The 24429-nt window shown below is 28.4% G+C and overlaps 1 protein-coding gene across 1 annotated transcript; it reads left to right on the top strand.

Moving 5' to 3' along the window:
• The first annotated feature begins 2297 nt into the window (after nucleotides 1-2297).
• Nucleotides 2298-16222, top strand: LOC147811006 (uncharacterized). Its single transcript, XM_087161230.1, has 5 exons — nucleotides 2298-2715; nucleotides 4962-5251; nucleotides 10453-10581; nucleotides 12994-13125; nucleotides 15979-16222. Exons 1-5 carry the CDS (start codon nucleotides 2412-2414, stop codon nucleotides 16138-16140), a joined length of 1017 nt encoding a protein of 338 aa, XP_087017356.1. The 5' UTR covers nucleotides 2298-2411; the 3' UTR covers nucleotides 16141-16222.
• The last annotated feature ends 8207 nt before the right edge of the window (nucleotides 16223-24429 follow it).

Genomic DNA, 24429 nt, shown 5'->3' with positions numbered 1-24429 from the left:
ATGTTAATATAAATGTTCAGCATTTTTTTCCCATTAATTCTTATTTGTGCTACCTTATTAATAAGCTAATCCTTTTTTATTAACAATATTTTCATGTAAATATAAAGCGTACATGTAAATTTGGACGTCTATTTCACAAAGTCAAAAAATCCCGATAATAAGTTCGTTATATGGAAAATTCGTTAAATAGTAAATTACCTTTTAAAATACTTTAGCAACACAAACAGGTTTTAAATTCATAAACACTAGTCATAATTAAAATAGCAATTGATGCACTTTTATCTTGAAAACTAGTATCTACTATTTATTTTATAAATCTTAATTGTAAAAGAAATCTGCATGGAAAGCAAGAATAGAGCAAAAGCATTATCCAGTGGTACACTATCATGCTATATACATTTTGAACCAAAAAAACAAGGCTAAATTTATGTATAAAATTATAGTTGCATTTATTACAAAAGTAATTTTAAACATGCTTTACCGCATGCGCTCTTAAGTTAAATTGCTACGGATAAAATCTGTTAATTTGAACTGAGTTTTTCGTTTAAAATGCAAACAAGAAGGGAAAAGGAATTTCCTACTTTCTCTGAGATAATTTTTAGAGAAAACAGTAATACATTTCATAAAGCAGTGGCTTCGAAAATTAATTCAAGGTCCTTTCCCCAAACAAAATGCAATAACAAGTTTGAAATATTTTGGGAAATAGGGAAAGCGGATGTCAATGAAAAGTTCGTTGAATAGAAAATTCATTCCGCTATTGGGAAGTTATTTTACAAAGAAATTTCCAAAATGTTCTTGGTTCTTATAAAAATTCGTAAAATGGAAGTTCGTTAAATAGAAGTCCGACGTATAAAGTTGATACAATGTTTCGTTTTAATTTGTAGTCATAATTTATTTTGATTGATTAATAATTGGGTTTTTACAAGTGTTCATCAATATGAAATCAAAAAAGATATTTGGGAACGTGGGTGGGATTATATTTTGCACCTGAATTTGCTCGGGTGAAGTTTGAGAATATTTTGAACCCATGTACATATTTAAGCAATCGCTAGGGTTGCAAGTTTGTCGCGGCGCGAATTTTCGCGACCGTTTCCGCTAAATTTCAAGTTTTTTTCAAAAATTCGCGAATTTTTTAAAATTGCGCGATTTGAACGAAAGTTATTCAATTTGCGCGATTTAAATGAAAATTATTCACAATTTGAAGTTATTTTTTTCTGTTTTATCTTATCAATAAAAATATATTTGTAGTTATTATTTTTCTGAAGTTTAAAAATTGATTATATTTTTTCAAAGCATTCACAAAAGTATCTAGCAAAATGACATTAGAATTGGGTTAGGCCCTATACAAGCTCCTCGCTTTTGTATTGAAATTGAATACCATGAACAAACTGAAAGATAAGATTTTCTACATTCTAATTCTTATCTCCCCCTCCATTGACCAGAGGGACAGTCCTCTCACTGTATGAGCCCCCATCTTATAGCACTCACCATGTAAAGGGGGGGGGGCAACCACAAGACTTTTGTAGTTAACAAATTATTTGGGGAATTGAATTTCATTGCTGGAATTAGTAGGACTGAAAAGTTGATTGAAGACTGATGGTCACAAAAAGGTTGGTCTTCTTATCTTTTTGTTGACTGATTGACACCAATGCCTCCCTTTCCTAACAGTCAACTAGAATATAAAAGATAAAGGAAAACAAAAGAAGAAGAAAAATTGACTCTTTCACAGGAAATTCCTAGTGGTGAGAAGGTACATATATTTACACTGATTATTTCAATAGGTACAGAAAGGCATGTGGAAATGCTTGTCGAAGATGGAACGCTATCCAAAACTGTCTAAAGTGGCAATTCGATGTTTGTCAGTACCAACTAATAGCGTGGATGCCGAACTATCTTTTTCAAAATACAAAAATGTATTGAGTGATGAAAGGAGAAACATTAGTGAGAATAACCTAACCATGTATAATATTTTGTATCAAAATTCTGTACATTTAAGTAACGGCATTAATATTGCTTAAAAATAAAATTTTGTAACTTTTTTATGTTTTTTATTATTTTTAAATTGATCTTCGGTGTAAATATCAGTGCATATGTTATCCGCGAAAATTTCGCGAATTTTTAAAACTGTTGCGCGAATCACCCGCGAATTTATGTCTTTTTTTCCCGCGACAAACTTGCAACCCTAGCAATCGCTCATAAAGTTAAAATTATCTTGATATTTTCATAGGTTTTATATGGGCCATTTTTATAATAGTCAATGGTTAATTCCATGTTCCCTTAACGCTTTCGAGAAAAGACCCAAATATGCGCAATTTCAACAGTATGAGTTTGCGCAGCGAAGTACGGCGATATAAGGAAAAGCAATCGATTAAAATTCACAAAATACTAACAGATGAACACATTCCTCCAAGATGGAAGGTGCTCCATCTCGTCACTGTAAGAGATATAAATTTCTCAGAAGTTTTATTTTTTGGTCAAACGCATTTTTTTTCTTTCATACAATCGTCGATATGATATACGTTTATGATCGACTCGATGAATTATGCTCCTTACGTAAACTTGTTGCCTTTTTTGGCTTCACTCCGATGGAGTACGGTTTTTTACTTCTTTTTACGATTACATTTTTTGTTTTTTTTGCGTTCCCTCCGGTGTATGATGTTAAAGCATCATCCTATTATAATCGAAAAGAATTCCGACTGAGTTATGCTCAAACAGGTAAGTGTTTAGTTAGTTAATATTATTGCATTAGTTTAGTGTTATCAAATTATTGTAAAAATGATTGATTATAATTTATGTTGTTCCGTAATAATCAACTTAATGAACATTTCTGATATCCCTGCCAAAATGAAATAAAAAAATATACATAAGTCAACACATAAGCGAGGAAAAGCATTAATTTACAATCGAAAACTAATGAATCACAAATGAAGAAGATTAGGATAGACTAAAGACTACCCTAAATCTATCTATCTATCTATCTATCTATCTATCTATCTATCTATCTATATATATATATATATATATATATATATATATATATATATATATATATATATATATATATATATATATATATATATATATATATATATATATATATATATATATATATATATATATATAACAAAAAGACGCGAACAAAAAACAATAAGTTTCATTTATTGCGCATAAGCTGCAAGTAAACAGAACTCATTAGATAAGTTCGAAGTGAAGATAAAACAAAGGAAAATTATAGACATGTGAAAAAGGGGGGGGAAAGTAATAATTAAAAAAAATAACAAACAACTGATTAAAAAAAAAAAAAAGAAAAAAAAAAAAGGATGCGATTTTATTTAAAAAAAACCGGAAAAAAAAAGATATACTCTTTTCATCAGCCCACACGATTATATCTGCAAAAAAGAGTGTTAAAATTATGTATTAAAATTTTTTTTCTTTGATAATTTATACAATTTTTACATGTGCAAATCCATTTCGGGCAAATCTGTGGCTAGAATTATTTGCAAAACAGGCAATTCATGTTTCTCTTTTCTATTTTATATTTTTTCTTAAATAAATATCTATTTTCTAAAATTATTTATGGTCAACTTTTTTAAATTATCCAGTATAATATGACCTTGCGCATATTCAGTTCGGGCCCATCCTTGGTAACTAACAAATCAATGTACAACATAACAAATCACTTCAGCAATGCAGTAAGAACGGCACTTTAAAGCAAAACCCCTCTACAAAGTAAGGTAAAACAACGTTTAAGAGCACAAAAAATATTTAAAAATGCAGACAGCTGCTTCGGATGCTCAAAGGGCAATCTTCATCAGTGCAACAGAAAGAAATAAGAGAAAACAGGGTTGCATTTCTTTCTGTTGCACTGATGAAGGTTGCCCTTTGAGCATCCAAAACAGCTGTCAGCATTTTTAAATATTTTTTGTGCTCTTAAACGTTGTTTTACCTTACTTTGTATTCTAGCACAAAGGTCGCCCTTTTGAGTATTTAAAATCCCTCTAGTTTTTTCTTCTAGTAACCAATTTGCACTTTTGTTTTCATATTTTGTAATCTGGCAATCTTGTTGCGTAAACATATTTAAATCATTCTTGAAAAACTTCCCGTTCATGTAAGTACATCTGATTTCTCTACTCGCTTTATAGTTTTTGTTTTATACTGTTTTTTTCTTTTTCTTTTATTTTATTTTCTGTTTTAACGTGTTATTTTATTATTACTTATTGTGTTCTATATTATTTGTTGTAATTTTTGTAAAAACATTTTTTGAGTGCTCCTCACACTATTGTATTAATATATTTTGCTTTGGCTATATTGATACAATATCAGATAGCACTCTTTTTTGCGGATATAATCGTGTGGGCTGATGAAAAGATTGTATCTTTTTTCCGGTTTTTTTAGATAAAATTTCATCCTTTTTTCTTAATTAGTTGTTTGTTATTTTTTTTAATTATTATTTTATGATTATTATTTTATTATTTTAATCGATGTTTTAATTATTATTTTATGTATATGAAAAATATTCTGAATAAAAAGCTATTGCATACATGTTTAAATATAAAATTATTGCATTTAAACTCGCGTAAAACATGTAAATATTAAAAAACTGCAGTGCATCTAATAATTTGATCTAATTATTACAATATAATAATGTAATACCCGATATAATAAATAATCCGTATTTATTTAATATATCGTCTAATTTAACCAATTGATACACGAACGTAAACAAGTGCGAACCGGTTTCTGTCACGCAAAAACAATAAAGCTGTATAGTGTCACCTGGTAATTAAGATTTTACACAGAATCATTTAGTGCGTCTAATAATTTGGCCAGAAACAGTATGTCCAAAGAGATGTGAATCCTAAATCAGAAGTAAAGTAAATAAAGCTTAACTAAAGAAAAATAAGCACGCATAGAAATCAAATTTAAAGACCGATAAATAAAGATGCATTTTTTGATTACAGTGAAAGGTATATTGAAGAGATACTTGCATCATATTCAGGAAAAACTGGACACAGACACGGCTAAAGAGAGATATCGAACTGCATGGAAGTCCCAAGAGAAGCGCTTTCAAAAACTTCTGAAAAAGAACAAACCGAAAGATTTTTTGACTGCGTTACACGAAGCTGGTCATCTCATTGGTTTTTGGTATACAACGGTGGACTGCTACGTGCACACAGCTAGTATCAAGCCGTACGAAAGAAAAAAACAAGGGATTGAAGTTCGCTACACAGATGTGTATTCATATGCAGAGGTATTACATTGATTGATTGATTTAATTACATACATAGATTAATAGCACTGATTTATTTATTTGAAAACAATGATTGATTAATTTAATACATATTATGATTAATTTAATAACACCGATAAAGTTATTTACGAACACTAATTTAATAACACTGATAGATTTAATTAATAACACTGATTGATTGATTTAATAACGCTGATTGATTTTTTTAATAACATTGATTGTTTAATTTAAAGACACTGATTTATTTATTTAGGAACACTAATTGATTAATTTAAAAGCACTGATTGATTATTTTCTTTAAGATTGATTTCTTTGAGAACACTGATTGATTAATTCATAAATACTGATTGGTTAATAAAATTGATTGATTGATTTAATAACACTGATTGATTAATTTAAGTATAATAACTGATTGATTTAATAACAATGATTGATTAATTTAATGACATTTATTTATTTTGATCACTAATTGATTAATTTATTAACTCTGATTAATTTAAAAACACTGACTGATTTATTCAATAATACTGATTGATTAATAACACGGATAGAATAATTTGATAAAACTGATTAATTTATTTGACGCCCGGTGGCTGAGCGGTAGCGCTTCGCGCTGTCGTGCCACAGGTCCTTGGTTCGATCCTTGGGCCGGGCAAGGCCGACTCAGCCTTTCATCCCTTCAGTGGGTCGATAAAATGAGTACCAAGCATGCTTGGGAACTAACACTGGGGGTTCCGCGTTCGGCTGACCACCTGACCGGAACATATGCTCCTGCACCCCAGAGCCCAAGGTCAAGAAAACTGAGATGGGCACAGTCGGCCTTGGCCCTCTTAATGGGCTGTCGCGCCACTGAGTTAGTTAGTTAGATTAATTTATTTAAAAACACTGATTGATTAATTTAAAAATACTGATTGATATTTTTTAAATTTATTGATTGATTTAACCAATTTTTATTCAACTAATTTAGTAGAGGGATAATGGTTAAATACATAGTGCCATAAGAAATGACATTCACATAAAAAGCCATTTTTATGCACTACCAACATCCAAAAAATACATTTTCATGCTTTTAAACGATTGGTATGAAAATTTTAATGATTTGCTTGTGCGCTTTAGTATGCTTCCACATTGAAATTTGTGCAGAAAAGCTCAGATTTTTAATGGAATAATTAATGGTTCATTTAAAAGGAAAAAAAAACAAAAATGGGGAAAAAATTTAAAGAGCTTTAAATTTTAAGAGAAGATTTTGATTTAAAGAGATTTAAATTTAAAGAACTATAAACATAAGTCCAAACTGATAATTTTGAGAATTTCCATTGAAAAAAATATTTTAAATCTGATTATGATAAAAATCATTATACTTATTATATAAATCATTATTATAATTATTATATAAATCATTATGATTATTATTATAAATAATATTATTGTAGATTAGGTTTGACTATTCAAATAGTATCATCCCAGAAAAAATAAATAAAACAGAAAAAAAGAGAACCGAAAAAATAGTATTGTTGGAAATTTTTTCTAATTTAGGGGAAACGGAAAATAATGGGCTATAAATTTTTGTCGGAGGCAATTACTTCAGTAGTAATCAATATTTAGTGGTATATTTGGATTGGTATCAAAATATATCGGTAGTATATTTGGATTGATATCAAAATATATCAGTGGCATATTCGGATTGATATCAAAATATATCAGTGGTATATTTGGATTGATATCAAAGTATATCAGTGGTATATTTCGATATAATTATCAATTAACGATATTTTTGTTTTGTTTTCATTTCAGTTGGAAATATTATTTTTTGCTAGAATAACCACACCATGTTTATTATTTGAGCATTTAAAGAAAGCACATTCTAATTACGGACAAAATTTAATTATGAAATTTTTTTAAATTATATAATAACATATGTACATCCGCCACTATGACCACCTTTATATCCCCATATACCAGGGCTCGAAAAACCGCCCGTCCTCCCGTCCTCGGCGGTCAAAAATTCCCCGCGGACAATGAATTCCTCGAATCCGACATCCGCGCGGACGGCCATTTTCCCGTTAATGTTGGTGATACATTTTCGATTTTTGTTATCTTACAAGAGTCTAGCGTAGCGCCTCACTTCTAAAATGACCCTCTAATCTAGAAATCCTGTTAATTCCTTCGTCAGATCAAATGCAGCAAAATGACCCACAATACAGCAACATACTGCGCATGGTGGAATTGATGTTTTCTCCGTCTGGGAGGACTGCAGCGGTTGAAAGGGGCTTTTCAGCGATGAACTAACAAAAAAACACCTTACGTACTGGTCTTAAGCAAGAAGCGTTAAACGCAATTATGAACATCTACCTAATTGGAAAACCCCTTTCAAATTTCTGTGCAGAAACCTCTGTAAATCAGTGGCTTGATTGTGGAACTGGCAAACGTCATATTTGATTCATTTAAAAAACGCAGTACCCTCGGATAAATTGACATTCTAGATAACTTGACCTTTGTCATTTAAATTATTTCATAAAAGAAATAAATTTTTTCATAAAAGAAATACTATATTACTATTAATAACCTAGTATTTCTTTTATTACTGCATAATGTAATCTTAGCACTTGTAATCCTAGTAACTACTAATTCATTGTGCAATTTATATAAATGTTTGTAATAAATAAGAGAAAATTATATTTTTATTTATTTAGAAGCTACGGGTTAGTTTCAAAGGAGGATGGGTACATTGTTGGACAAGCCGTCGTCGGGGACGGGTAAAATTTCCGAGTTTTTTCGAGCTCTGCCATATGCGACAAGCTTTAATTCATATTTTCGAAATTTTCGCCAAATGGTGAAATAAAGCAACAAAATGTACACAAGACGGAAATCTCAAATTAATGCTTAGGGTATATAATTGCCAATTATCTCCAGATTGTGCAATCAAACAGGTTTTAATGTTCTTTTAACCCGCCCTCTTCAACAGCAACTTCTCCCATTTCACCAGTGTTCTTGTTTAATCAGTACTTAAATTCAAAAGGTGATACAAATTTTTGTCGATTATTAAAAAAGATTCCAAAAGTTATAAGAAATAGTTATTGCTGAACACCCTGTATAGATTTAGATTGAAACAAAGTTGTGGATACTAATTTGTAAATAAATATACGTAACTATTAAACTAAATAAATTAATTTATAACTATGCATTTATTGGTTTTACGAAAGTTTATACACACGCGCAATTATATAAGTTCAAAATGTAGAGAAAACGTGAACAAAATTGCAGAATAATGAAAAAAATGAAAATCCAGAATAAAAAACGATATAATCTCTTCGTCAGCTCTCACGATTATAACCGCCAAAAAGAAATGCTTTCAAATATTGTATCAATATAGCCAATAATAAATATATCAATGCAATCTAATATAGTATCAATATATCAATACAATCGTGTGAGGAGAACTCAATTTTTTTTCATTGATTTTCGTAGTTTTCTTAGTTTTTCTCTTTTTTCTTTATATATATAGGCCGGGGGGCCACAATTAGAAACATCAGTCAAATGGGGGGCCGCAACTTTGTCAAAATTTCATATAGGACTCCTTTTTGTTTATAGGAACACACACACACACACACACACACACACACACACACACACACACACACACACACACACACACACACACACACACACACATATATATATATATATATATATAAATAAATACAAGAAAACACTAAGAAAGTAAAGAAAAACAATAAGTTATGTATAACTATTAAACATAAAGAATATGTAGTAATATTTATTTATCCAAAAAACAAATCGATAAACTCTTTCAAAATCTGAAAAAACAATGGATACCCAACTAATGTAATAAAATTTTATATAAAATCATTGAATTAATCGTATATTTTGGTGGATATATTTACTAAAAATTTTTTTTTTTTTTTTTTTTGTTAATTTTTATGATTTTCCCATGTGCAAATCCATTTCAGGCCAAAATTCATTGCCAAAATTATTTACTAAATAATTTCTTTGTTAATTTATATAATTTTTCCATGTGCAAATCCATTTCGGGCAAATCCGTGGTTATAATTATTTACCAAAAATTCCTTTACTAAATAATTTCCTTTGTTAATCTATACAGTTTTTCCATCTGCAAATCCATTTCGGGCTAATTCGTGGATAAAAGTGTTTGCTAAAAATTTCTTTATTAATTTATACAATTTTCCATGTGCAAATCCATTTCGGGCAAATCCGTGGTTAAAATTATCTGCTTGAATTTTTTCTTTGTTAATTTTTCCATGTGCAAATCCATTTCGGGCAAATCCGTGTTAAAATTATCTATTAAAATTTTTTCTTTGATAATTTAAACAATTTTTCTATGTGCTAATCCATATCGTGCAAATCCGCGACTAAAATTATTTGCAAAGCAGGCAATTTATGTTCCTCTTTTCTATTTTATATTTTTTCTTAAATAAACATCTATCTTCTAAAACTATTTATGATCAATTTTTAAAATTATCCAGTACAATATTACCTTGCGCACATCCATTTCGGGCCCATCCTTGGTAACTAACAAATCAAAACTCATAATAACAAATCACTTCAGCAGTGCAGTAAGAACGACACTTTAAAACCCTCTTGTTACACTCAATTTGCGCTTTTGTTTTCATCTTTTGTTTTCATATTTTTTAATCTGGCAATCTTTCTGCGAAAACATTTTTAAATCATTCTTGAAAAATATCCGTCCATGTAAGTTGTTATGATTTTGCTACTCGCTTTATAGTCCCCCCTTTTTAATGTTTTTTCTTTTTATTTTATTTTATTATCTGTTTTTACATGTTATTTTTACTTTTTATGATCTATTTTTTTGTAGTTATTTTATAAAAAAAAATTTTGAGTGCTCCTCACACTATTGTATTAATATATTTTGCTTTGGCTTTATTGATACAATATCAGAAAGAACTCTGTTTTACGGATATAATCGTGTGGGCAGAAGAAAAGATTATATCTTTTTTTTTCCGGCTTTTTCTCCGGTTTTTTAATTAAATTTTTTTTTTTTAATAAAATGTTGTTTGTTATTTTTTTACTTATTTCCCACCCCCTTTTTTTCATATGTCTATAATTTTTCTTTGTTTTATTCTTCATTTTGAACTTTTATATATATATATATATATATATATATGTTATTATATATTTATTTTTTCTAATGTATTTTCTAGTATTTCGAATTGATATGTGCAAAGTTCGCAGGCTGCGTAGCTGTGAGTTTACTCCATCCTCAACAATTTAAGAGACATGGCCGAGATAAAATTGAATTTGAAGCATATCTTGCCGGTGTTTTAAACATGGTAAGCAATGTATGCAGTTTGAAACTGTACAAAATGATTTGCAATATTATTTGCCTTTATGTTTTAAAATAGCTGCATGTGATAAAAAAAAAAAAACTTTTTTCTCGTCTCTTTTTATACTACTTATCGAATGCTGTAAATATCTTAGATTAATTGAACAATTCTTTTCCTATTTACAAGCAGCTGTCTGATTCTTCAGTGCTCCAGTCTATTCGCAAAAAAGATCCAAGTGTTTTCTTATTAGCCTAATACTTTTCAGTATTTTTGCTGTGGTTCCGCATATATTTAGGCTAATTAGAAAATTAGGATGCATATTAATTTGCTTTGTTTAATGAACTTTTCGGAATTACGTTAGGTGGTTTGCAATAAGCACAAAGTAATGAAGGCTTATTGTAAATAGCCTTATTGAAGGCTTATTGCAATTAGCTTAAGTAGTATTTCGCGCATTTTTTAGTATTTGAAAGTATATAAGAATATTGTAATACGCTTAAAAATATCAGGCTGATTATTGAATACTGAAAAACTTTCTAATTAATCTGCAACATTGCAGTTTCGAGGAGCAGGATTTTTTAATAAGCCTGCGACTTATTCTGACTAGTCTCTACAAAAGGAAAGACTCAAACTAGACTTTGATAAACAATAATTTTGATTATAATGAGAAAAATCACACTGAAAAAAAGTCTAACCGTTATATGGGATAACTTCATCAAAGGCCAGACACATCCTGATTTCATATTTATTTTAAGAAAATCCTAATTTAGAAGCTTTAAGCTGCTATTGTGTTATTTTTAATTTAAATAATAAAAATGTTTATAAGATCCGATGCATTAAATGAAAGAAAAAAATGCTCAAACTTGAAAAAAGGAACTATTTTGAAAAAGATAAGTTTTCTTCTACAGAGAATAAAAATACTGTGTTTTCTTCAAATTCCACCTAAATTAATCACTATGAGACCCTGTAAAGTTGTTTAATGTTTCATTATCAATTTAAAATATTTGTAGATGAAGGTAACCTGACTTTATGAAAAAGCTTGACATTCCTACTTCAAATAAAATATTACCTTAAACTGTAATTAATGATATTACATTTGTCACTATCTTAAACTCTGAACATTTTCAGCTGGGAAAATTTTTGAAAAAATTTATCAGAAATATTTTTGTACACTTTAATTTGGGAAAAGGTTCAGTAGTAGTGTTTACAGTGACAACGTTTTCTATATGAACATGGAATACCAGCTTAAGCACTGATACATATAAAGAGTGTAAGACAAGTTAGCACATATAAAGAGTGTAAGTTTAGTTAACATAGTTAATATTTTCACATTTAAATTGCCTAATGAAAGAAAGTTCTTTTAAATAACATGTTGGAATATTTAATTCAGAAAACAGAACACAACTCTTCTTAAGAATTTTGTAAATGTCATTAAATAATACCATTTTCAAAATTAAAATTTGTGTAAGACTAGTTAATGAAGAGTTAACAGTGTTAATCATTTCACTTTTAAACAGCCTAGTGAAAGAAAGTTCTTCTAAATAGCATTTTGGAATATTTAATTCATAATACCGAACATAACTCTTCTTAAGAGTTTTATAAATGCCATTAAATAATACCATTTTCAAAATTAAAATTTGTGTCAAACATTTTTTCAAACTGTTGCAGTATTTTTAAGGCTGTTGTTAGTAAATTCACTTGGGCGAGCTTTCGTCCACTAAGTTCTAGATTTAGACAAATTCCCAGGAACATGGCTTTCTAAACTAGCATGGGTACTCACCTACTTTCACACTGATGCATATCACATATAAAGAGTGCATGTCTGGAGGAAAGTTAATTACGTTAATCATTTTGAAATTTGAACTTAGTGATGAAAGGCTCTTCTATAAAACATTTTTGAGTGTTTTGGAGTATCTGCTTCAGAAAACTGTACACAACTCCTCTTAAGAATTTCATAATTGTCATTAAATAGTATAAAAGTAAAAAACTGTGTCATAATTGTGTTTGTAAAAGTAAAAAATGTGTCATAAAATTTTCAAATTGTCGTTGTATTTTTTAGGCTGATGTTAGTGAATTGACTTGGGTGAACCTTCGTCCACTAATTCTACAATGAGGAAAATTCCTAGTAATATCTCTTTCTATATTAGTAGGGATACTCACCAGCTTATACATTGATACATATCACATATAAAGAATGTATGACTAGTGGAAAATTAATAAGCTCAATCATTTCACATTTGAATAACCTAGTGGAAGAAGGCTGGTCTGTGAAAAACTTTGTGTGTTTTAAAATATTTGCTTCAGAAAACAGAACACAACTATTCTTAAGAATTTTATAAATGTCATTGAATACTATCATTTTTAACAGTAAAAAATAGTAAAAGTAAAAATTGCCTATTGAGTTTTTCTTTTAAATTTTAGGGACATTCCCACTACAAATGTCTAAAAGAAATAAAAGGCCAGGATGAATTAAAGATAACTTTGTATTACGCTCACCGTTGCTTTCTATCTACAGTAGCATTATTGAAAGCTCATAGAAATGAACTTATAAAGGTAAGACATTAAGCTTTTTCACTCTTTACTTCTTATAAAGTTTTATAGATTAGGATACATGTACAAAACACTATCTTTAATAAAAAGTTACGTAAGAAAATTTGAATTCTTTATAAGTTTTATAGATTAAGATACATGTACAAAACACAATATTTAATAAAAAGTTACGTAAGAAAATTTGAACTGAGACAAGTACTGATAGTAAGAAGATTTGAATTCTTAGCAAGTTTTATAGATTAAGATACATATACAAATACACAATCTGTGATGAAAAGTTACGTAAGAAAATTTGAATTGAGAAGAAAATTATTTAATAATCTCTTCAATGTATGAGAAAAATATTAATTCTAGAATAATTATTTTAGAGTGAGAGTCTGCAATAAAGTCATAGAGAAAAGAAATTACAAAATAACTTAAATTTTTTCTGGTGTTTTACAGAAAATTGAGAAAAAATTCGTCCGTTTACAGTGCTACAAAGTACTTTGGTTTACTTAAGTATTTTGGAAGACAACGAAAATGTGTCACAAGTATATTACAAATGCCTTTTCTGTTAGCATACCTATGCATTTGAATGGAATATGACCAATATTTTCCCATTAGTTGTATAGGAAAATAATTATGTCATATGGGTAATGTGGGGTAAGAAAAATGGAACATCTTAATAGCTTTTGATCTGATGATCGAATTTTTCATCTCCTGAGATGAAATTTTTATAATTCGAGAGTCTAACAGTGAATATGATAAATAATTTGTATTGACAATTCTTTAAGTTACGGAATTCGATGCAAAAGCATGTTTCTTCTGAGTAAATGTTCTTTATTTTTTTTTATTTGGACACAAATTTGCGTCCCCCCCCCCATAAAATAAGTAGAAGGGGTTATAGCAGTTTGAAAAATTGAGTAACAGTAGTTTTATCAGAAGAGCGGTCATAAGTGGAATATTAATTACCCTTTTTGCTTATTTTGCTCTAATTTTTGAGCAATATAACAAATTGAAAATTTTTTCATTTATTCCAAAATAGTGCCCTCTAAAATATAATTTTTAATACTAATAATTATAACTAACTATATATAAAAATCTACCGTAGCAGTCTTCTATTGTTGTTGGTGCATTTTTATTGGCCGGAAAATTACATGAAAAAATCCAGTTTTCCCACATTAATTTCCATATTTTCTTGGTTGTCATCAACATAAAATTAAAAAACGTCATAAAAGTATGTTTTACTGTAAAATATTTTTGTATCCCAAACTTAAAGGAATTTACCTGAAATATTTATTTTTCTTACATTACTCTGATATTACTGCGTTTTTAAAATTTGATTCTTTTCTCAATTCAGAATTTGAAACCAAAAATGTTGTCTCTTTATTATAAAGCGATTCTATGATGTTAACTTATTACGCTTAATTTTAAGATAATTTTATTTCAATTGTTGTCTAAACTTATTAATCGTTTTATAATTATTACTTTTAGAGTAATTTACCTAAATAGACTAATATAAATGAACGTTATAGAGATTCTTTCAATGATTTAGAGCTTAAGAATCAGCTTCACCATGCACAGCGTAATGCCTGCACAAATTATATTTAATATATCAAACTGTTTGTTTAGTGAAAATATATTACGATTGTGAACTCACTAAATTCGTTCTCAAAATATACCTTTAATTTTTAATGTAACAAAATTATTTATGATCACAAATATATATTGATGGAATCATAAGTGAAATAGAATTATACCAGATCTCTCATACTATTTACCAATCGAATTTGACTCAAAGTAAACATTTAATTTGAACAAAATAAACATTCAATTTGATTAAAAAAATGAATGTTGGACGTGGGAAGTGGGGGTGCAAGCGCAAGCAAATGGAAATTTTTTTACACGGTTAGAATTTTTATTCTAGCATGACTGTAAAATAACCGCCATCAGTCTGTCCATTCAATTAAACGTTAAATTTTACGGTTAAAAAAATTTTTTTTTGCCTTTGCTGTTTTGAAACCATTTACAACTAGTATGTTGTAAATGGTTTCAAAAAAAAAAAAAAAAAGAAAGAAAGAAAAGAAAAAAAAACATGAATACGAAACTATACGGTTTTTTAACCATTTGGAAATAACACGAAAGTTCTACACTTTTTTGTGTTAAGCAGCATGAGAGTACCATTATGAATGAGAGTATCGTATTCAGAGTGTCCAGGGTCACAAATCGGGGTGAGCAGGACACTGCAACTCTTCGTGTGTTGAAAGTAATGGAGGAAATATGGTGGTGTCAACGCTGAGACTCAATGACCCAGTCTGTCGGTCATGATATTGACAGATTACTCCTCTCGGTTACAGTATGCACCTAGCTGCAAGGAACTAAGTGGCATCATATACTGTTGGTCTATTTAGTGCGATAAAATTCTGGTTGTTTAACTGTATTAAGTGAAAGCAGTTAATAAAAGGTTTTTCTCACAGCTAATAGTTTGAATACCATATTATGTATGGTTATTTGACTATTTTGTTTAAATATGGTATAATAACAATTAAATAAATTGTTATTTAACCTTTTTTTCCGAGAAATTTCTAACAGTGTAGTACGTATATTATAAGTAAAAAATTTCAATTTTCGTAGAAAAAGTGTTTTGTGCTAAGAATAGACAATTATTGCAAAGCAGTCGTCTCGTTTGATGTGCTATAACGAGCAGGGTGCTTATCTTCCCAGTAATTTAATAATTTTCGAACGAAAAATTCTTGAAATGAAAGGTATACAAGCTTTTACCCAATTTTGAAATTGTGTATTGTCACTATATTTTACAGTCTAAAAAACTAAAAAACTGTATTATATTGCTTAATGAACTTTATTTTATTTAAATAGATTACTGAACTGCTTTTGAAAAAAGAAACTTTGATAATTGGTGAAATCGAAGATATTCTGACAGGACCTAAAGGAAAAAGTTCTAAAGATCGAACTTTGTATGATTGTTTTGTTCCAACTCTCACTCTACAAGAGCATTTGGAGTTCAACAGAATGCTTTAATCAGAAATCGAAGCAAAAATGAAGAAAATTTGATTTGGTATTTAAAACACTTTAAAAAATAAAATAGAATAAGAAAATATAAAGAATTCTAAATCATATTAATTTTGATTTAATATGCAGATGATTGCTACTAATGTTATTAAAACTGAACTTTATATTTCATTAAATAGAAGGCTTTAATTGGGATTCAAAATAAAAACGAAGAAAGTTTAAATTGGTCTTTACAACTTAATTAAAAATATTAAAGTATAAGTTAATGTATCGAATTCTCAATCATATTAATTTTGTTTAAATAAAGATGATTTCAACTAATTTTCCATAAAATGAACTTTAAATTTTTAAAATGGAAATCTTTAATCAGGATCCGAAACAAAAATTAAGAAAATTTGAATTGGTAATTACACCATGCTCAAAAATAATAAAGTATAAATTAATAGAAAAAATTCTCAATCCTATTAATCTTATTTTAGCATGCAAATGATGCTACTAATTTTCCATAATATAAGCTTAATTTTTTTTTTTCAAATGTTTAAAAGAGAAACTTTTTAAGACACTAGATTTATTATTACAGTTAATTTTTAACAATATGATTTTAATTTGCGTATTGATGATTCCATAGATTATTATTATTTTTTAATTTATTGTGTATTGCTACAATTTAAATAAGAAAATTAATAACGCGTTATTCTCTCATACTGAAAAAAAATATTGTGATCGCCTTCCAGCGATCACAGTTTACCCACTGGTAAAATGGCTGTTGCCTAATAAGTTTAGGCCTTGGCATCTTTTTTTTTTCTCTTCTTGCTTCAACTGTAACCTTTGGAACCGTGTCAATCAGTTTGAGACCCTCTTTATTTCTGATTTTCACCTGAATTAGTATTGAAAACCATCCAGTTTGAACTGTAGGTTATAATTTCCGATTCCTAATTAAAACAATAAAAACAAAAAATATCGTTCAAATGAGGAAATTCTCTTTTAATCACAACTCAAGAAGTATTTATGGGATATCTCCGGTCTCATATCTCAAAAATAAACGCACCAACTAATGCATAACAAAGTGAAAAAAAATTATCAAAAAAATTATAAAAAAATTATCAAACAATCTTCTAAAAAAATTATCAAACAGCAGCGGTCGTCACAGCAAGGCATGCAGTGTAGACGCACGCGCATTGTTTACTTTTACTCTTGAACACAGTTGAAAAGTGTGATGACGTCCAAATAAGGTGTGTACGTCATCAAACCTAAAACTACACTCATTCGCCAATTTTAATTTTGCCAATGGGTTAAAAAAAAAAAAGAATTCTTTGCAAATATTTGAAGAGAACTAATAAGTATTTTAGCCATGAATGCATGCTATACTTTTTTTATAACATATTATCTCACAAGTCAATTGAAATAGAAGGTGTTTTTTTTTTCAAATATAAATGAGCTTTACATGCATTTATATGCATTTATATACATCTTCATTGAAGTAATTGGCTAAAACAAAACCGTAAATGTCGGTAATTATTCAGTGTAATCGACTTTAATAATTGAGTAGCGATTATCCTTGTAGCAGAAGCCTGTGTATGCTGCAGAATATCGCTGCATCTGCAGATTAATTTTTATCCTATTATCTTAGTTTTTATCTGTAGATTATTTATTGTCTTTTTTATCGATTATGTTATCTGCAGATTATTTTATCTTTAATCTCATCGTCAGCTATCACCTCTAGATAAAGAAAATTTATTTTCAATTTTTTGAAAATAAATGACTTGAAGAAGAATTACATCAGTAGAATATTTTTTTACCCAAAATATAATTAATTTTTAGTAATTGATATGCTAATTTTCTTTTATCTGAGAAAGTTTTGAATTAAAAATTATGGAAAAAAGCTAGAATAGAAGTTACTAGACTTAGAAGCCACAGAGTGTTTTTAGATTAAAATTATTGCAAAGCATTTTACAAGTAAGCAAAGATTATCTTAATTCATTGTGTGTAATTTGAATAAATTTTTATGCAAATGTATTTATTGAAGGTCCATAGTATTTTGAGGCACTTAAGGTCCCATGTTCAGAGATTTTATACGGTGAGAACAAAACATTCTGTAAACATGCATTGATAAACATCTCCAATACCAATGCTGAAAAACGTCTTTCATTCACGTTTAAAGGTGCTGTTTTTAATTAGAATCGCTGAAAAGAATATTAGGCGTAAAACTCTTTTTAAAGAATAAACCGGAAAATTAAGAATTTCTAATATTCCAAACTAATTTTCGTTAATTAGCTGGAATTTTCGAAAATAAAGAAAAAGTTATAAATGGCAAGACATTAAAAAAAAAATTATAAATTTCTAAAAATTCTGTTTTCTTTTAATTACAGACTTTACAATATGAATTTTTGAAAACATAATTTTTATCGACTTTATTATTTTTCTTCTAATTTTTCTGATACATAATTCAAGTTATATTAAGCCTGCTTTTTATCATGATTATCTGTGCTTGACTGTGATAGGTTTGCAGATAAATTTGAATCAATGAAGTTTGTACAGAAGATTGTCTCTGTAAATTCTGCTGTCAGGGCAATAGTTACAAAAAGTTATTTAATGTGTAGAATACAAAGTAATTTGCTCTTTAATTTTTACATTGTATTCATTTTTATATTGACTATTGCATTGGTTTTTATATTGACAATTGTTTTGATCCTTATCTAACTATTTTTTCAAAAACAATATTTTAAACAATATTAGATTTACTCAATGTTTTAAAACTATTTTTAGTATTTTCTAATCTTTATTCTTTCACTTCATGTTTTTAATGTTTTTTTTTATGTATTTGCCATGTTCACTTTCGTTTCTCTTTCTTTTTTTCTTTTTTTTTTGTATTAAGGCCTTTCTTTCCTTTTGTTTGTCTCTCTTTTGTCTACAGATTTTCGCTTGTTGTAAATTAAGTTCTTTTTTAACCTTTGTTAATTATTACTTCTACAATATGGTTAATAATTGCAAGTTTATTGAAAACGATAACGGATTGTAGCTCTTATGTTTTAGTGATACAGTTTTTAGAAGTTTCGACTCTAGATTTACTCATTAACTTCAGAATTAAAAAAATATACTTTAACTAAAACAAACTTAGAAAGAGTTTATTTAACATTAATAGTATTATTATTTATTCATTACTGTAATGATAGAAAAAAATTTAATTTATACACTCTTAAACATTCAGGTTTCACAAAATTGTTTAAAAGAATTAATTAAATTGTTTAAAAGTGTTTTATTAAATTAAGTGCAATGTTATTTTTTTAAAAAATGATTTTGTTAACAAACATACAATACATAATTACGACTTAGCCTAGATAATTTCTTTTTTAATGTTTTGACATTATAAATGCTAATTGTTGATTTCAATGGAGTTTTTAATAAAATGTGAATTTAATTGCATTCAAAAATTCCAAACTTCAAAAATTGAGAAATATTTTAATCTATATTGATTTTTAAGTCAATAAATAGGATTTATTGACATTTTTTTTAAAAAAAAATTAATGAAATAAAAAAAATGATCAAAATGTTAGTTTAATTGAACGGCAATATTTATATTTAATTTTTTTTCTTTAAATTATTATTTTTAAGATTCAGTATCGATAACAGTATTTTGTTATTTTACTGGTATTATATTAATTAATTTATAACCATCATGAGAATTTCAATAAATGGTTTTTAAATGTATTAAAAAAATTAAAATCGAATGATAACTAAAATATACGATTTGTTCGCTGATTTTTTTTTCTTTACATAAATTCCTGTTGCCAACAAAATTTTAAATGTGCAGAAATAATACCAAAATGCATTTATTTGGAAATTACTTTGATTAATTTTAAAGTACATTTCATAAGAAACTGTGAGAAGTATTTGAGCTTAAAAAATTGTTTTTTAATACTTATTAGTTTTATACCAGGCAATATTGTTTAAAAAATGTTTAAGAAAATAAGTAACTGGGATAGCATTCTTTAGTACGTTTGATTGATGATATGTATTGTCTAATAAATAGCTTATTGCTTCAACTTTTTTCAATTATTTGAAAATAAGTGACTTTGAGCTTAATCACGTCAGTAGAATATTTTTTGCTCAAAATATAATTAACTTTTAGTAATTAATGTGTACATTTTCCTTTATCTGAGAAAATTTTGAATTACAAATTAATAGAAAAAACTAGAATAGAAATTTCCAGATTTAGAAACCGCTGAGTTTTTGTAGATTGAAACTCTAGCAATTTATGCTGCATAAAAACAAAGGTTATTTTAAGGTGTAATTTGAATATATTTTTATCCAAATATATTTATTGAAACTCCACAATATTTTGAGGCACTTAAGCTCCCATATTTAAATATTTTGCAGCGAAAACAAAACATTCTTCAATCATCCATTGATAAGCATCTCCAATACCAATGCTGAAAAATGTCTTTCATACACTTTTAAAGGTGCTGTTTTTTAATTAGAATCGCTGAAGGGAATAATAGGCGTAGAACTGTTTTTAAAGAAAAAACTATCATGTGTTCGCTTTGAAAAAAAATGAATCAATCTGTCTGTCTGTTTTGAATGTCTGATTCATTTCCAACTATTCCATGTCAAAAAAGTCTGGTGAATGCAGGATAAAACAAATACCAAATATGGAAACAAAATACCTTTATTATCAGTCAGCCACAATACACTTCCCCGTAGCAACTGGAATAATGTTTTTTTTTCTACTTCGAATGTCTCAATCCACATCAACTTGCGTCTAAAAAGTTTGTTGCACATCGTGCATCTAAACAATTTGATGAATGGGGAATAAAACAAATACAAATACAAAATATGGAAACAAAATACCATTATTCATCAAGTTATAATCAGTTAGCCTCAATACACTTCAATATAACAAGTGTAATAATGGTCTGTTTACTTCGAATGCCTGATACATTTCAGACTAATCCACGCCAGCCTGCTCCTAATACGTTTATGCATATCATTCGTCTAAAAATTTTGATGAAAGGGGCATAATACAAATCATGGAAACACAAAACTACCGTTATTCATCCTCAAACTATCATCAGTTAGCCACAATACACTTCGATAAAACAGCTGGAACAAGTCTATCAAAGCTTCTTCAGAGAAACACAGAAATCACGTTTTCAAAGAGTTTAGAACAAAATGGGAACGAATCTCACGCTTAATCAAATCTTTTTGTATGATCTGTCATGTCAAATTATCTTTTTCTTTTCGATATCCTTCAAGGAGCTAACAACAACATTTGTCGTAACCGCTTTGCTAAAATTCTGCCTTCAGATTTGTCGAGTGCCGTGAACGTTGTTCATCACCCATGGTGTCAGATTGTATGAGAACTTAGAAGTGTTAGAGATTTCTGGGGACATTCTGTTAATCTAGAAAACTTTTTCTTAGGGTATACCATTTGGCTTTAACATTAGGCCTCTAGCTACCTGGGACAAGTAAATTTTCCTTGCATCAATCAGGAAAAGGAATAATACGTTACTCCATTAAAATACCACCAGAAAAAATTGAAATATAAGTCTTATTTCATTCTAAATTGCCATAAATCTGTTAATTCTGATTTTCCTCTCCGATGATCCTACATACGGTCTTACCATTACCCTAGGCTCCATCTTGTAGCTTCTATTTTCTACCATATAAAAAAGAGGAAGCCACAACCGATTTGTACTTATGCTCCAAGTCAAGAAAAGAGCTTTGCCGCACAGGATTTAAGTCATTATCCGCGACTGCATCTAGCTTAGTTTTATTTTGATATCAAATTATATAATTATGCTTTCAAAACAAGATAAAAGCTTTCAAAGTTAAACTTGTCAGACAAAATTTAATTCGTGCTGTTTTTATAAACAAAAAGTAGGTCGTGCTACGTCAATTCAAGAGTTGGCGATGTTGATATTCGTTCGCGCTTGGATCTTGGCATCCATTTAGCATGCACTTAGATGCAAACAGGCTCTTTCGATGGGGATAATGGCTTTTTCTAAACTTGTTGCAGAATATAGAAATTAAAACTAATCTCGATCTTAAATCATGCAGGAAAAAGTTGGTTGCGAGAAACCTTATTTTTACCGTGACGTTAAGATTTTTCTCCTCATGGCTCAAAGTCTAACTGTAAGCGTCCGGGTGACAAAAAGTTAGATACATAAATATTTAGGGACGGTAAGAATGATGTTTTCTGACAACGTACAAATACAGAAACGAATGACAATGGTACCTCAATTAGAAGCGTATCCAGATAGTTTAAAGTTCTTATAGTTAGTCTGCTCAGTTGATGTCGAAAATAAGTTGTAGATAATGGCGATTTCTAAAGGTATTTTGTGTCCTTTTTTTATGTGACTATCCACGGAACTTTTCAAGCGCAACTTGAGATTTTATTTTTAAGGAAAGTTTCTCCCTCAATACAGTATCTTTCATTAAAAGATGTTAAAACACCAAATCTTGTAAATACTATTAATGAGGAAGGGATTCTCCAATGTCATTGTGATTGATTTGTGTTTTAAACTGTTTAACATTTCCCTTAGATCTGACATCCTTCTATTCACATTCATAGTTGATTGTTGCTTAGCAACAATACAACACCATGTTTGCTTATATAGATGTTTCCATCCCATTTATTGAATGCATCTTATATGTAATATTAATCATAAAAAGTCTACCTTTCCTTGTTATTAATGTTGCATTCTATATATTAATGCTGTATTAATGATAATAATAACCCTTGTTAACAATAATGTATTCATAAATTGTTAATGTATTCTAAAAGGCAGAATGCATTTTTAATTCCATAATAATGTATTTGTTTTTTTTTTATAATGCTGGATTCTCATGCGTTGAATTATTTCATCGTGTCTCATAAATACCTTAAGTAAGCATTTGAATATGCTGAAACTGATATGAATTAATTATTCATAAAGAATCTCTATTATTGTTGTCAATATTGTATTTTGAAATCCATATGTTGTATTCTGAAATACAAATTGTTGTATTTTAAAATGTATAATGCTTTATTTCAAGATTTTTCCCATGCGGTGTCGTTCATAAACACCATTAGAATTAGGTATTATATTTATTTGACGAAATTTTGAAAACAGATGACACATTATTCCTTAATTTACATGTGTAATGTTATTCATCAAAAATTTAACAGGTATTGTTATTAATGTTATATTTTAACATATGTAATCCTTTCTTTGATATCCTGCATTTCTCCTAATGTATTCATCCATCTTCTTTAATAGCAGATGTAGAAGGTATTATATTTATATTTTTCAGTCGATTTTAATGGCGACTTTCTAAGGCCGAGATATTTTTCTAACTAATTGCTGAGCTTTAATCTGTTCCTACTGCTTTTGAGTAAACAGAAAAGGCCAAACTGTCAAAAAAGATGAAAACATCCGGGTTTATGTCAAAACACTAATTTTGTAGAATGTAGTAAATCCTAGTAGGCTCGGAGTTAGCTCAAAAGAGTGAATACAGAACAAATTTATCGTCATTGATAATTTTGCAAGGGGGGAGGGCTTAGCGGAAGATGGAAGTGTTAAGACAGGGCGAAATTTTTTTTCTTCATTGGCAATATACAAAAACGTGCAACAATAGGCTTTAACGATTGCCTGTTTTCTTTTTTTTTTCACTTTAAAGATTTAAAATGTCACTTCTTACACTAAAAAATTTATTTTTGATTAATTATTTCATTTTTATTTTCAAATCAATAAGTATTACTTCAAGGAATCCGTCTAGGTCAAAATCGGCAATTTTGATGAAACGTTCTATTTTATTTTATCTTTATTTATTTATTTTAGAATCCATATTTAAACTTGAGCTCATTAACTTTCCAAAAGCCTTTAAGTTTTTGATCTCCAAGTTTTAGAAATGAAATTATAGTTGATTTTTCATATGTTGAAAAAACGAAACCGAAAGTAAACTCCCGAAAACGAAACTAAAATGTTTTTTGTAATGAATAATTTAACCATTATTTATTTAAAGAAATTTTATTTTTAAGACAAATAAAATTCATTTCAGGAAATTAATTCTTGAATTATAATTTCTTTTTGTTGAACGAATTTCCATACGTTTCAAGATTTGCTTGCATTTTAAATGCATTTTCTGAAGAACGTTGATTTAGGAAAAATTTCTCACACATTACCAAAAAAATTTGTTCTTAAATACTTTAAAATTTTTCATGCGGATTTTGTATAATGTTAGCAAATTCTTGAACTGAAAACCAAAGACTAAGTGTGAATTTGAAATTTTTGTCCAGCTTTAAGTAAAAATATTTCG

The sequence above is a fragment of the Parasteatoda tepidariorum genome, chromosome 4 (assembly GCF_982258835.1).
Source record: "Parasteatoda tepidariorum strain Cologne lab strain chromosome 4, Ptep-v5.0, whole genome shotgun sequence".
In the NCBI taxonomy this organism is placed as follows: domain Eukaryota; kingdom Metazoa; phylum Arthropoda; class Arachnida; order Araneae; family Theridiidae; genus Parasteatoda; species Parasteatoda tepidariorum.
Note: the sequence above shows the minus strand (reverse complement) of the source record. Positions and strands in the feature narration are given on the sequence as shown.